The sequence below is a fragment of the Mastomys coucha genome, unplaced genomic scaffold (genome assembly GCF_008632895.1).
Source record: "Mastomys coucha isolate ucsf_1 unplaced genomic scaffold, UCSF_Mcou_1 pScaffold20, whole genome shotgun sequence".
Classification (NCBI taxonomy): Eukaryota; Metazoa; Chordata; class Mammalia; order Rodentia; family Muridae; genus Mastomys; species Mastomys coucha.
The window spans coordinates 44,977,323-44,992,557 of record NW_022196903.1 but is presented as its reverse complement, the minus strand read 5'-3'; the positions used below and the strand labels follow the sequence as shown (position 1 = coordinate 44,992,557).

The 15,235-nt window shown below is 36.6% G+C and overlaps 1 protein-coding gene across 8 annotated transcripts in view; it reads right to left on the bottom strand.

The window, feature by feature from the left end:
* Positions 1 to 15,235, bottom strand: part of Mpp6 (membrane palmitoylated protein 6) — an 88,856-nt gene that overhangs the window by 17,714 nt on the left and 55,907 nt on the right. For 6 of the 8 annotated variants that reach the window (XM_031381862.1, XM_031381864.1, XM_031381865.1 and 3 more), the window contains exons 5-7: positions 14,390 to 14,617; positions 2,452 to 2,493; positions 626 to 757 (exon numbers count right to left, since the gene is read on the bottom strand). In XM_031381862.1, the coding sequence (XP_031237722.1) occupies positions 626 to 757; positions 2,452 to 2,493; positions 14,390 to 14,617 (402 nt within the window). The remainder of the gene's footprint in view (positions 1 to 625; positions 758 to 2,451; positions 2,494 to 14,389; positions 14,618 to 15,235) is intronic. The other 2 variants (XM_031381866.1, XM_031381867.1) reach the window with 1 other exon arrangement.

Genomic DNA, 15,235 nt, shown 5'->3' with positions numbered 1-15,235 from the left:
ATGCCTTCATCTATATCACTTCCTCGTTAGCTCACCATGGTGTACTTACTGATAAAGTGCCTTCATCTATACGACAGCACACGGTGCCAAGTCTGTGCTTACCCTCCACATCATCTCTCTGCAGAAGTCATTTAATTCATCACTGTTAAGACCAGTTACCAGTCACAGCTAAGTCTATGCTTGGTATTGGGTCCTGGGCTTCTTTTACCCTGTTCTCTAATGAGGCCAGAATCAGCTCTGAGAGTTGAAAAGATTCTAGGTTTCTTGTCATTTTCTTCAATTTTGAACACTGTGTCAGCTCATGTAAATGTCAAGAAACACTGACAATGATTACAAAGTTCTTCTTGCTCTACCTCCTATTTGAATGCGACTACCCATGGGAAAGAGCTGTTTCACCTAATCCTTAAACCAGGTGACATGCCACAGGCAGGTTATGCCTGTTTTTATTTACACTCACAAATTCTCTGTTTGGTCTTCTGTCCACAAAGCTGGCAGACATAAAGCAGTAGTTGTTCATGCAAGAAAAGTCATGGGAACAAATGCTTCCTTGCACTTGTAGATACTGGGCACATCAAAGATTGAAAACAGAAAAGCATTTAAGGAATTTTTTGAGAATCATACTAACCTGCCACCAATTTGGGTCTTCTCTGTTTACAATCTGAAGAATTTCTCCTTTGGAAAATTTCAGTCCTGCTTCTTTGCAGGGAATCAGGTTATCATTGAATGGATTATAATCGAAATGACACTTGACAAATACCTAAAACATAACACAGTGAAAAAGACAAAATGCATATCACTAAGCACTCACTGGATATTGAAACCAAATCACTGTGATTTAATTGTAAGTGACACTAAGAATTTCAGAAAAGAAATACTTATTCTTCTAAATAAAAACCAATTTATTAGAATATTGATATAATAATTTGGTATAGCAGAATAAATATTCTGCTACATTAAACTTTTGTTTAAAAAAATCCCTGTTTCTTTCTTTTGTGGTGTGGGGGTTTAAATCCAGGGCTTTGCATTGGGGTAGGTGCAAGCTCTACCACTGAGCTTAAATCAGAAAGTGTGTAATAATCACTGCACTCTACCCTTCTCCCTCTCAATCTTTTCACTTGATTTCCCAGTAAACACTGCATAATTTTTAATTTAAATAAATGTCATTTTTTCAGTTAAAATCCTGAGATAATGTATGCAGTTAGTTTGAGGCATATATTTCCAATATATCAGGACTGACATTGTTCAGACACCTTGAAAGCAAAATTAAGGGGCTGGAGAGATGGCTCAGCGGTTAAGAGCACTGACTGCTCTTCCAAAGGCCCTGAGTTCAAATCCCAGCAACCACATGATGGCTCACAACCATCTGTAATGGGATCTGGTGCCCTCTTCTGGTGTGTCTAAAGACAGCTACAGTGTACTTACATATAATAAATAAATAAATCTTTAAAAAAAAAAAAAGAAAGCAAAATTAAACAATGGTCATCTTGAAGCAAGACCTAAAATATACCTGGCAACCTTAAAACATTAAGAACTTACCTTCTAGTAGAATTTTACCTTCTAGTAGAATTTTTTAATCAGATAGTTACATTGGCTAAAACAAATACGGGAAATACTTTCTTGATCACCTTACTGTGTTTTATGTGTTTAAGTTTAAATTAGCATTAAATTAAGTATGAGACAAAACACTAGAAAGGTCCTAAATGTTTTCCAATTTAAATTCAAACATACAGGTTTCTCTTAAACTTGCTTTCCTAGTAAAAGTATGCCAGTTAAACTGTTATTTAAGATCTCCAGTGCTTGTAACATACTGCTTATTTACTTTAATTTGAATTCTAATTAGTCATTTTTAATATTTGATGGCAAGTTTAGACCAACTGTTTTCTTAAAATAGACATACTTCATACATATTTATAGAAATTCAAATTAATCTTCTACAGAAAAGCCTTAGTATTAATCAGCAGATAAACTTTAATAAGCAGAAAAGCATACAATTAGTCAAATTAACAGTGTTATTTTTCTATCACACTTCAACTAGAAACAAATAAAACTTTCAAATAGTACAAGTACATACACTATAGTATTAGCATGCTTAAAAAAACCACCCAGTGTGAAAGATGCATAAGAAGGTATTTTTAAACATTGGGTGCATGTGATCTTGACAGAAAGCTGTAGGCCATTTGTAACAACTTTGCAAAGTCTAAGAATCAATGCTATACAAACCAGGAAGCCACTTTTTCCTGACATATAAATTTAGAAGCATCTAAAAAGCAAGCATGCACACAATATTAAGACTACTAAACTGTGACAGGTGGCTAACTTGAGTTTGGCATGCAGCTCAAGGCTCGGGCAATGTACAACTCAAGGTGATAAAAGTTTAATCAAGGTAAATTTAGTTGACTGCTAAGACAGAACAACGGGAATACCAGAGAATGTTTTCACATGATAGCATACCTGACGGACGTGGGCTGGATGCCTCTCCATATTGACGTAACTCTAAAAATATATTTTTCAATTGCATAAATAAAGCCAGAGTTTTAACTTATAACTTAACAAAATATAAGTAAGCTACTGGCTCATTGTATTACTTCACTCACTGGTAAAGCAACTTCCTCCCTAATTAATTGTTCACAGGTTATAATACCTGTAAATTATAAATAATACAAGCAAAAAGTCACAGGCATTTGGCATGAGACAGAGAAGAGACTGTGTGTAGAAATAAAACTAACAGTATATTCCTTACTTCTGGAGAAAGGCCCACTAAACAAAAAGCCTCATGCCACCTACGCACAGGCGCTCGTCATTCTTGACTGTGGAAGAGTACGCTGTAAAGTTAAAGTTACAAGTGTCTTCCAAATCTCAAACACTAGTTACCCTGCTAGGAGATACCAACATCCAACTCAGATTTAAAGGGATCGATACGAAAAGGGATAATTCTTTGCCCCATTAAACTAGTTTTGGAACATTACCCTCGTGCTCAAAACACTCAGATTAAACTTTGGTAAAATTAGTCTGAAAAAAAATCATTTAGCCTAGCCCTGTACCTAGGAGTTTTATAAAATCTTTAAAATCATTGAAGAGTTGACTTGCTGTACTTTATGAACTGTACTAAAAAATAGTTTATGAATGCCAATTTATCAATCTTAAGATACTAAACAATACTTAAAATATTTCAATTCTGTATTCTCACCATTAAAGAAAAACTGAATGACCAATGATTTAAAATAAACAGTAGACAAAGTGAAGTACAAATAGCTTTTAAACATAGGTGTTCAAACTATTCTGAGTAGAAATGAAAATTAAAACAATGCTAGGATAACACCTTCTTCATATTAACTAACTAACTAACTAACTAACTAACTAATTAACAGAAACTCAAATATTTGACATTCTGCAGACAGGATATTGGCTAATAGGGATTTTCCTAACAGGCTTGTGGAAGAATGCTCCAACCTCTTGGGAGGACAATTTGGTAATAATTACCAAGATCACAAACACGTAAACCCTCTGACCTAGTAATCCACTTCTGGGAATGGATTCAGCAGTTATATTACTCAAGCACATGTGAAGTGATTCACATACAATACTAGCAACTTCTGAAGTTCTAGTAACTAGTAACTAAAAAGATTAGGAGCAGTTTGTTTACCAATTATGAGTTGTGTAAACAAGACCTGCATAATTATGATACACCAGTTCATACACCAATGACAAGAAGGGAAATTTAAGGTCCCACCCTTATAAAAAAAAAACTACAGAAAATTAATGGCTGCTGGGAAGAAGACAACCAACCAGTCATCTCCAGGGTCAAGAGCCCCTGATGTGCTACTGAATCCCAAATGGTCAGCTCTAAACACATGTACATAAAAGCTATATACTACATGGGCTCGGTAAGTCATATATTTTTGAGTGTCTATGTAGGGAAGGACACAGGAGGTTGTTGAAAGAAGGGTAGAAATAAAGTAAAATATATTTTCATAAATTCTCAAGAAACACAAACAAAACTGCCATCGGCTGGGTTGTTTTGGGGACCCCTTGTTTCGTGGAGTGATGAGTTCTGGCCTGGTGGGCAAAGAATTTGGCGAGTGACAAACAAAGAGACGACACAAACCAAACCAAACCAAACAAACAACAAAGCATGAGCAGGTATGCAATAAGTAGAACAGATAACCTGGAACAGGAAGAAAAGTCAATTAAGAAGGGTCTAGTACACCCAGATGTAGTGGTATACACTATAATCCCAGCATTTGGGAAACAGTTCAAAATCATCCTTACTACATAGTGAATAGTGAATGAGAGGCTAGCTTAGACTACAGGATGACATGGCTCAAAAAGGAAACCAACTAACCAAGTCAAAGACGCTAAAAGTGTGTGTGTGTGTGTGTGTGTGTGTGTGTGTGTCAGAAATAGCAAATATGAAACAATTTAGTAAACAAGACATAGTGCAACCAATTGTGGTAATTTGCACCTATAATCCTAACACTTAAGAGGTTAAAGCAGGAGGAATACTCATGACTTCAAGGCTATCCTGGGCTACACAGTGAGAACCTGTATCAGCAACATCAGTAAAATAAGTATTTAACTTTTACATATTATATTCTTATTTTCAAGAAACTATAAGAAGAATTCAAATTGTTAAGTAGACCACAGTACATATAAAAAGGACTCAATTCCAGAGCTGGTCACAGAAGTATAAAACTGTAACCCTAACCCTCAGGAGAGTAAGAAAGGATAATCACAAAGTTGAAAATTGGATGAAAATCTTTGCAAATCACAAGTTTGATGAAACATTTGTATCCAGTGTCCTGGGTTAATATTGCTGTGATGAAACAGCATAATCGAGCAACTTGGGGAGGACAAGGTTTATTAAATGGCTTTCATACAGTTCAATGAGGGAAGCTAGGTCAGGAACTCACACCAGGTAGGAAGCTAGAAGGAAGAGCTGGTGTAGAGGCTGCAGAGAAGTGAGTGTGGTGTGCTGGCTTGCTCCACTACCTTCTTAGAGAACCCAGGGCCACCAGCTCAGGAGTAACTCCACTTACAATGGGCTTCCTTTTAACCCTAGTCTATTACTAATTAAGGAAATGTCCTACAGGCTTGCCTGCCTACAGCCTGATCTATTTCTCAACTGGGGTTCCCTCTTAGATGATTTTAGCTTTTGTCAAGTTGACATAAAACTAGCCAGCACACCAGAATGCTAAAACCAAGTAAGAGAACAGTACAAAGTAGACAAAGACATGTGAACTTGATTGATTCCTTCCCATCAATGTGCTATCATGTGTAAAATCATGGAAAATAAGCACATGAAAAATGCCTATTATCATCATATAATATTATTAGTGATGTGCAAATTAAAATTGCAATTAGCTACTATTATATACTATTATACTGACTGAAACTAAACACTGGTCATACCAAATAAAGCAAGGACTCTGAGTAAAATAAAACTCAGGCAATGCTGGTGGGACTGTAAACTGCTACAATCACTTCTGAAAGGTTTTTTCTCTAAAATTTCAACATATACCTACCACATGACCAACTCTCAATACCTAGGTATTTACATCCCTAGCTGTTTTAAATCTGTAATAGCCCAAATTGGTGATAACAAAAGTGTTCAGCAGCCAGTTTATACATACACAAATTGGTATGCCTATGCAATAAAATACTAGATCAATAAAAAGGTTTGAACTTATCAACACAAGTAAGCAAAATGGATAAATCATGCATATTTGTGCTGAAAGAAGCTAGGTAAAAATGAAAATTCATCTAGTTTCTTAGATTCTAGAGGACCTTCAATTTAGACACACAAATAAAAAATCTGACTCTAGGGTTCATATATAAATGAGAACATGAAACCTCTGCCATTCTGAGTCTGAGTTAACTCAGTGAGTTAACTCAAATTTAGTATATGGCTGGGGAGCACATATTCTAAATGAATATAGTATCAAAATGGCTAATAAAGTCAAATTTCTATCACCACAGATTAGCACAGCTCTCAGATTCACTCAGAGAAGTTTCTTTGTGTGGGGTACAGTGGTTAAAGGAAAAACTTATAATAGGTTAAAATGTAAAGATTTAGTGTTTATAGAGTGTTCAGCAAAAGATGGGACATCTGTATTATACCCCTTCCCGGCAAGACTCAGGGACCACCAAGGATGAAAGGCACAAAGACTAAAAGCTAGAGGTTAGGAAGGAGCAGAACCTAACAGTGTCTTCTGGATGTAGCAGAACTGCTGTACTCACAGCAGCTGTGCCAGCCTGCACAGACCTGCACAAGATCAAGCCAGTCAGCATCCCAGCATGGAGGAAGCGCCTCAGGAACCTTGATCTGAGCCTTTGACAGCTGAAGCTTTCTGAGAGAGGAAGAGGCCGGGCCCAACACCATGAGTAAATGGGCAGCACAAATTGTACTCAGAGAATGCAAAGTCAGGAGAGAGTGAGAAGCAAATCTGGGAGGAGTTAGGAGGAGAAGTATGGGGTGAATATAATAAAAATATATTATATGCACATATGAAATCCTCAAAGAATAAACATATATTAAAAATATGAAATCCAAGTAAGTATAATTCTGCTTATATGACAATATGGGAATGCAGACTAACAGTGGCAACATAGAAGGGCAGTTGCCTGGAGTGAAGGAGAAAACACAAGAAACAGGAAAGAGGGACACAAATAGTCTCACACAACTCAGGAGTGATGGCTAAGTTTATCTTAATTATGTTAATGATATCACAGGTCCATTATGAATACCCACGCCTACAAAAGTGTATATTTAAAACCTACAACTTGAAATTCTTCAAGTTAAACCACACTTGAGTTACTCCTATGTATATAAGCTCCATTTATTTAGTAAATTACATAAAAAAGAACCTTGTACTTGCCACCCAAAACATAAGCTCAAACCCTGGTCCTCCTGCTCTCATCTCATCCCAACCCATTATCCTGGCTTCCCCAACATGGTGACCTTCACTTTAGATCTTGTATTCAACCCCCTGCTTTGCCTTTTGGATATAGATTTAATTCTGTCTATGTAAATTAAAAAATATGCAGTCATTTAAAAATAAAAATAGTACCATAAGATGCACACTAATGTTCTAGGATTTACATGCTTGTTAATGTATTTCTGACTGTGTATATGTATATCTAAATATATATATATATCTATATAGATAGATATATATAGATATATAAGAATTTTACTAGGAAACAACTGAGTTTTAGAACACATCATGATTTGACTCTAAGAGACATTACTAAACTTCCTTCCCATCAATGTGCTATGCCAACTCTACTTTTATTATCAATAAGGGCTACACTGTAGATTCATGTATGAATTTTGCTAACTGCATTGCAAAAGAGAGCATCTTACACTATGATTTTTAGTGTTTTCAGATGTTAACTGACCAAGGGTCTGTTTTTACTTTATTTTGTATGGAATATGAAACAATGACATAACTATAGATATTATCTTTAGGAATATTCAATTTTTTCCATTCTGTTATAAACTAATGCAATATAAATGCTTAGGTCTCTCTGAATTCTTTTCCACTGACCATGCAGACACCATAATATGTAAACCTGCACATTAATAATTGTGATGGTTATGGTCAGGATGTATTGTGTGAGAGAAAAATAAATAAAAAATTAAAAAAAATTAATTGTGATCCCACCCTTCAATTCAATGAAATCTAGAACCATCTAGGAGATAGGCCCCTGGTCTTGCAATTGGAGGATTATCTTGATTAGCCTAACTGAGGTGTGAAGAGCCACCTACTGTGGGTGGCACCAGCTGGAGTCCTGGATTGTAAAAATAGAAGGAAACAAGAAGAAAAAAAGAAAAAAAAAAAGAAAGAAAAGAAAAAGAAAAAGAAAAAAAAATTAGAAAGACACTGGGGACAAGGTTTTATTGCTCTCTGCTTCCTGACTGTGGATTCAAGGTGGCCGAGCAGCTGCTTCAGGCTTCTGTTCCTTTTAAGCTTCTGTACTGTGGTGGACTGCACCCTTGAACTGGGAACCAGAATAACACTTTCCCCCTTAAAGCTGCACAGCAACAGGGAGAGGAACTAAGATGCCAAGACTGCTTTTGCTTGAGTGTCCTGGCCCCTCTTCTCATCAAGATGAAAAAAAACCTTGTTGGAATTTTCACTGACAAACTTCTGAGTCTGTAGGTCAATGTGAAGAAAATGGACATTTCCATAATACTCTATTTATTGAGAACATCTTCATAATTCTTTTGTGTAGAGGACTTGAACTAGTTTGTTAGATTTATTCCTAGGCATTAAGGCAACTCTATTGTAAATGATGTCTTATTTATAATTTTAGTTGTTTGATATGAAAAAAAATGAATCTGACTAAGTACTCTATTATTTCTAGATTTGTAGTTTCCTGGGGTGGGTTCCAAGGATAAAGACTATATTAATTGTAAATTTATAGTTTTACTTCTTACTCTGCAGCAATTTTGTCTCTATATTATTGTCACGCTATGCTTACTGAATCCTCTAAAAAACACTGGCAGGAGTTAATGCTAGTCCGCACCTTTCTCTCCTTGCATTTTTTTTTTTAAACTTCAATGAGTCAAAAGCTTTATTTATTTTTACTTTAGACTTTACTTCTTGGCTTCTTTGGATTAATCAATAGCAAAAAACTGAATATAGACAATAATTAACTGAAAGTTTTAGTCTGAGAATCTTGAAATTTAAAGTATTAAGAATTTATGTTTCATCCTATCCCAAATGAGTTTTTAAAGCAATCAAATCATTGCTACTTTATTCTTGAAGTTGAGTCAGTTCAGTTTGCTTTATTGTTTGCAGCTTCATCAAAATTCTGAACAAGCTCGCCCTCTCCCTCCAGCAGCAAGTTGTGCTTTTCCATTGCATCTGCCAGGGCCCTGTAGTTTGTCAGTGTCAAGCTGGGTTAAGATCCTGGGTGGCATTTCTGTCAGCTGCTGTCCCACAGTGGCTGGGAATGCTGAAGTGTGTGTATGTGTGTGTTGCCAGAAATGTCTGAATGTTAGTAGATTTCTATTCCACAATTTGCAAACATACTAAACTTTAACACCAGATACTGCTTACTCCTAATGTCTTTAAACTAGAGCTTGAAAGTATTTGCTCTAACAGAGTCATCTCTTTCACCAGTGCACGACTGTGTATGATATGGTTAGTTTCTTTGCTTTATCATGGGCTCTTTTACTTTGATGGAAATGAGACCTCTTAAGGGCTAGAGTTGGCTGTGGTGAGGTGTCAGGTAGACTAGCTCAGAGTCCAGCTTCTGATGTTGAAGTTAGTAACTCCAAAAGAAACTCAAAGACAGATGGCTATCTATCCCTGGTGCCTATCCACATACCAAACCCATGCTGGACTCCAGGAGCACTCAGTACCTAGAGTTCCTCTTGGCTCTTCTTATCCTGCCTCCCTACCCTACCCTTCTCCAGCTCTTGGACTTTCTTCCCCCACCTTTTCATTTCCATACAACCCTGCCATTCCAGCCATATGCTGTTGGTCCCTGCGCTCCTGGTTCTCTCTTTTGTCTTCCTATCATCATGTCCCCCGCACTCTGGTCCATTCTACTGGGCATGCTCTGTCTACTACTCTCTCTCCCTTTCTGGACTCTTCCAGATGCCTTTGGCTGTACTATCCTTAATCTCTACAATAAAAAAAAAAAATCTTCATCCCAATAATACATCATAGCAGCCATGCCCTCTCTTTATATAGCAGTCAGATTTTCAACTTCCTCTTTCTACTTTATTAGTACTTTAAAAAGACATGTAAAAAAAAAAAAAAAAGAAAGAAATTATCAATTGTCTTCCAAAGGGCCTTCCATTTCATGTTTCTGCAAGCAAGGGATCTATCTGTTCCTGTTGCTCTGTATCCTTACTTGGGAGTTTCCCGTTGGTTTTGGCCACTGAATAGAGTGTAGCATACTGCATCTTTTCAGTTTCCCTAGTAAAGCATCACCTTGAGTATCTCTCTGTTCACTTGTTTGCTAGGTTTGTTCTCCTTAATCAGTGCCAGCCCATCACTACTGCTCACATTTTAAATTCAATCCATTCCTACCCTCCAGCTGAGTTAAGCTAGCCACTCATTGCTCAGACATGATTGTTTTGTAGAGATTTTCTTGAAGTATGTAGCTTTTCTCAGTCCCTTAGCATTGTCTTTCACAAGTAGGAACTTTTATTCATATCAGTTATAGCTCTCATGGATTATGTCTTTGGCTTGTATTTAGAAGGAATACTAGCCTAAAATTATCTAGCTGTTGTTTGGCTTTCTGTTTAGTATGTGTGTGTGTGTGTGTGTGTGTGTGTGTGTGTGTGTGTGTTTTGTAAATCCCTAATCTCTCCACTTTGATACAACCTATTACAATGTCATCCTTTATCTTATTTAAGTCATTATATAGTGTATATGTGTCCACTTTCACACAACTAAGAATAAAGTACAATAAATGGATGTTTCTTTAAGATGAATTCAAGTGGAAGTCTCCACCATTTGTAGAAGTTACTTGTGGTGGTTTGTGGGAGAATAACCTCCACAGGCTCATCTATTTATTTCCATGCTGAGTTCCCAACTGACCTGTTTGAAAGGGGGTGTGGCATTGTTGAAGGATGCATGTCACTGAGGGTAGGCTTTGAACCTTCGAAAGTCCATGCCAGTGTCTGTCTGCCTGCCTGCCTGCCTGTCTGCCTGCCTGTCTGTCTATATCTATCTATGTCTATATCTACCTGTCTTTATTTCTATCTCTTTTTCTCTCCCTCTTCCCTTCCTCTCTCCCTGTCTGTCTTGCCTATGCCTGCCTGTAGATCAGGAATATAAAGTGCTCAGCGCGGCTACTCCTCATTACCATATGTGGAGCTATGCCCTCTTTTATGACGATAATGGACAAACCCTCTGCAACTGTAAGCAAGCCCTCATTTAAATGTATTTTTTGTTAAAAAAAAAAAGGCACCCGAATCTGAGCAAAATTTAATCACACCTCTATTGAGGTTATTCTCTCTTAATTTGTTAATATGATCACTTACATAGATAGATTTTCTTGTAAGAAACTATACTAGCATATATTCAATAAATTCGACTTGGACAAACTATTAAGTTTTTTTTTTAACAGAAAATTAACTTTGATTTGCTATTATTTTGTTGAATGAAATAAAGTTATTACTTACTTTTCTAAAGTATTCTTAGAGTCCAGGTCATACTGGTCTTAAAGATTAAGCAAAGGAGAACTGCTATCAGTTTGCCCATGTTATGATTTATATACAGTCCTTAGCATCTCATGTGTTGAATTCTTGGACCCCAGATGGTGGATCCAATCACTGAGGCAGGTCCACTGTAGAGGTACTAGCTTTATTAATGGGTCAGATCCACTGAGGAATTCATACTCAACAGGTAATTAGAAAGTGAGGCTGACTAGAAGTAACTGGTCATGGAAAGCATGTCTGGAGGATACGCGCTGCCCTGCTCCTTGCCTATTTCTGTTTTCAGCCCTCCTGTGGTGAGCAACTTTGCCCTGCCCTGCCTTTCCACAGTCATACTTTGCCACAACAGTCTAGAAATGTGGCTAAGTAGCCCTAGACTGAAATTTCTAAAACCAAAATAAGTTGCTCCCTAAACCATTTTTCATAGGGACAAAAACTAGCACAGGTCTTATAAGTACAATTATTTATACCTTTCTAAAACTTAAATCATATATGACTTCCTAAGTAGCTATAACTTCTAGCTTACCCAGTTCTTAAACTGTAAAATGCACACCACATGCCTCAAAGAAGCATTAGGACTGCAAGCCAGCATCCCGAGTGTTTCTGACAAACAGGATCTACTGTGCTTTGAAAAACCATGGCCCTGGCAGGAGAGCTTCTGGTTTCCCTCTACTCTCACAGCAAGCCACAGAACTACAATAGGCTCCAAGCATGGAAGGCCTATTCCAAGATGTACAATGGTTCACTGAGCTTAAGAAAGTACTCGGCTCTATAATCTTCTGTTAGCCATGCACTTAATACACACTGTGGCCAAAATGTAACACTTCAGACCACTCAGTCAACTAGCATATTTCTTTTCTTTTACAATTTAGTAGAGAGATCTGTTGTTACCATAGATCTCAGCAACTTCAGTACAGTAGTCTTTCTTTTCTTGCTAGATTGAGAGCCGTTACCGTGACACCTAGAGAAGTACCCCCATGGCATATCTGAGTTGCCAGAGCTTATGTTTTATGGTTGTAATGCACGGCAGGAGTTACTTGAATATAAACTGATACACCAGTATAGGTGTTCTGCTAACTTTCTCAGCTACTAGAGAGTGGGTACTACATACATTACTCTGAACAAGGGGATGATTCAGATCTGGGTGGAAGTAAAGCATGAAGAACAAGTTCCTTACCATGTACAGAATAATGTACATTTAAAGTATACGAGTCATCTCAGGAATTTTCTTAGTATTTTTAGACTTTCCTTGACCATAGTAGCTGGAGATGAGGTAGGGGTGGGAGCTAGTGCATTAGATGATGTAGCTCCTAAGTGAAAAAGTCAGTTATAAGGGCAAATATCCTCTTTTATTCACAGTATCTCTTAGATGCCCAAGATTTGTCCAGAACAGTCTTGGGTTATGCTTACTATTTCAAAATAATTATTTTCTGTTCATAAGAAAAAAATCCCAATTCAAGTACAGTTGGAGGTTTCCCACAATGGTGCCTTTTCTTTTCCATAGTTGGATGTTCCAAATACTGTTGTGCAGGCCCATACTCCTTTCCATTTCAAACTTGAATCCTCTTCCCTAGTAAAGGCTAGATAAAACCCAGAAACCCCATTATAGAATGGGGAAAATTTATGCTTGCACCAAAGGTAAATATCCTGATACTGAAGTAAGCTATTCAGTTCATCAAATTTACACAGGAAACAAAAAAGGTTTTACCTGCAAAGTCCACTATACACACATACACAGTATGATTATCGTCAACTAGACAGGATTAAAAATCACCATGGAAATACACCTGTGGGAGTATCTAGGAGGATATTTCTAGAAAGGTTTAGTTGAGTAGAGGAGACCTACAGTAAATGTGAATGGCATTATCCTACCAGCTGGGGTCCTGGACTGACACAAAAAGGAAAAGTGACCTGAGAACCAGCATTTGCCTCTATGTGCTTCCTGACTGTGCACACACCGAATGTGGACACACTGTGACCAGCTGCTCTATACTCTTGCTGTCAAGATCTTCCCAGCATCATGAACTGTTCTGACAAACTGTGAGTCAAATAAACCCTTTCTTTCTTCAGTTGCTCTCCTCAGGCACACTGTACAGAATGAGAAAGGAACTAATACACATTGGTGACTTAATCGTAGACTTCTGGTTGAGACCACAGAAGAAAATTCCCATTTCTAATTAAAAGCTATTTGTTATTTAAATATTAAAGAATATTTGTTTAAAGTAACAAATATTCTTCCAATACAATCGGGTTCAAATAGGTCTCATTTCGTCACAAATGGAAATAGACAAATGAGGTGATGGCAGCCTCAGAAGAACAGGGATAGTCTAAATTCTAATGTCTTTTCTTGTATTAATGATTGTTGTCTTTGTAAAGTAAGGTAATATGGTTAGTTTTAACTGTCATAGCAACAGGGATGAAACTAAAACAGATTATCTACCTTTACGTCAAACAATGTTTATTATTTTCATAGATCTAATTTATCTGTAGAAGAGAATCATGATTAAGTACTATGTCCTATCTTCTAAGGAACAATGCAAAACCAGAATGCTATCCATCTCCGTTTTTTCTTTTTTTGGGTGGGAGGGGGTCTCAGTATGTATCCTAGGCTAAGGTTAAATGAGGGGTGTGGGGATCTTAGTATGTATCCCAGGCTAAGGTTTCAATCTCCCAAGAAATAGGATTATGTCATGATCATTACAAGAGATCAAAAAATCTCTATCATTAACACATTCTCCTGTTTATTTATTGATTTTACCTAAAATATATGTGAAGCATGTAAAAACGTTTCACGTATATTTTACCTACCTTGAAAGTGTTCAAGATCATCTTTTATCTAACATATGAGACACTGTATTTAACATATTTCAAAGCATTAACTTGGAGGTAATCTAGACTACACCATCTCAAAGGCCCTAGCATGTTTGAAAAACAAGGGATGTCAAAAATGTTTTCAACAGCAGTAAGTTTTAAAAAAGGCTTTAGGATTATTCTGACACCTGCCTGTAGACTGCCCAAGTACCAGGGTTCGTAATATTCAAAAATAAATGTCTTATTATTTCCTTTATAGTATTAAGGTAACATTATATAAAAATTCAGACTTTACCAAGACAAACTCTCTTTAGCAAAATAGTAACAATTAAGCACCTATCTAATAGAGTGACTAAAAAATAAAGTATTCTTAATATCATCTAGGAAATTATCACTAACCTGCTGAGGAGTAATAGAATCTCTATAACTTGGTAAAATTTTTAGGGTGACACTTCCACTAATATTTTTCAATAATTCTTGTAATTCCTTTGGATTGTTTCCAACCTCATGGCCATTGACTTCCTTAATGATATCTCCCACATGAAGCAGACCTTGTCGATCTATCATTCCTCCATGAAGGATTCGGGCGATTACCAGATCATTATTTTCAACCCTAAATGTTACACCCTATAGAAAATTGAAAAAACAAACAAACAAACATGTAAACATTAATGAATACAAACAAAATAATTCTGAAACGAGGCTAGTGAATTCTGTTCCCATGTTTTTCCTGTTCAATCCCAATAAAGTGCAACTGTGATACCAGAGACCAGCCATTGTCAGGGTTAATCTAGTTGTATTCCACGGTCAGAGGAAGCAATAGAGATTGCTGACTTGTCCTGTTTGCCACATCACTCTTTTTAGGAACCACAAGTAAAAAGTTTAAGAGGAAGTAATTAACTTCACTACTTATACTTTGTACTTTTTAATGCCTCAGTATAATTTACTTAAGTATATACTTTAAATTTTATAATTTAAATATATTAAAGTTTATTAAATTTTATACTTTAAATTTTAAAAACAAATTTCTTGTTTTGGTGTTATCATTACTAAACGGTTTCTAAAAGGCTATGAAGAAATGAAACCATTTTCCTGTTTCCCACTGGCCTATTTATAGCTTCTAAGTCAGTTTAAGGTTTCATCTTGTTAATGTTTCATAGGCTACATGACTGACAGATTGTCTGCTGTGTATTTCTATGAAGGCCAACAAGACTGATAAAATGAGCATGCGTGGTTCCCACAGTG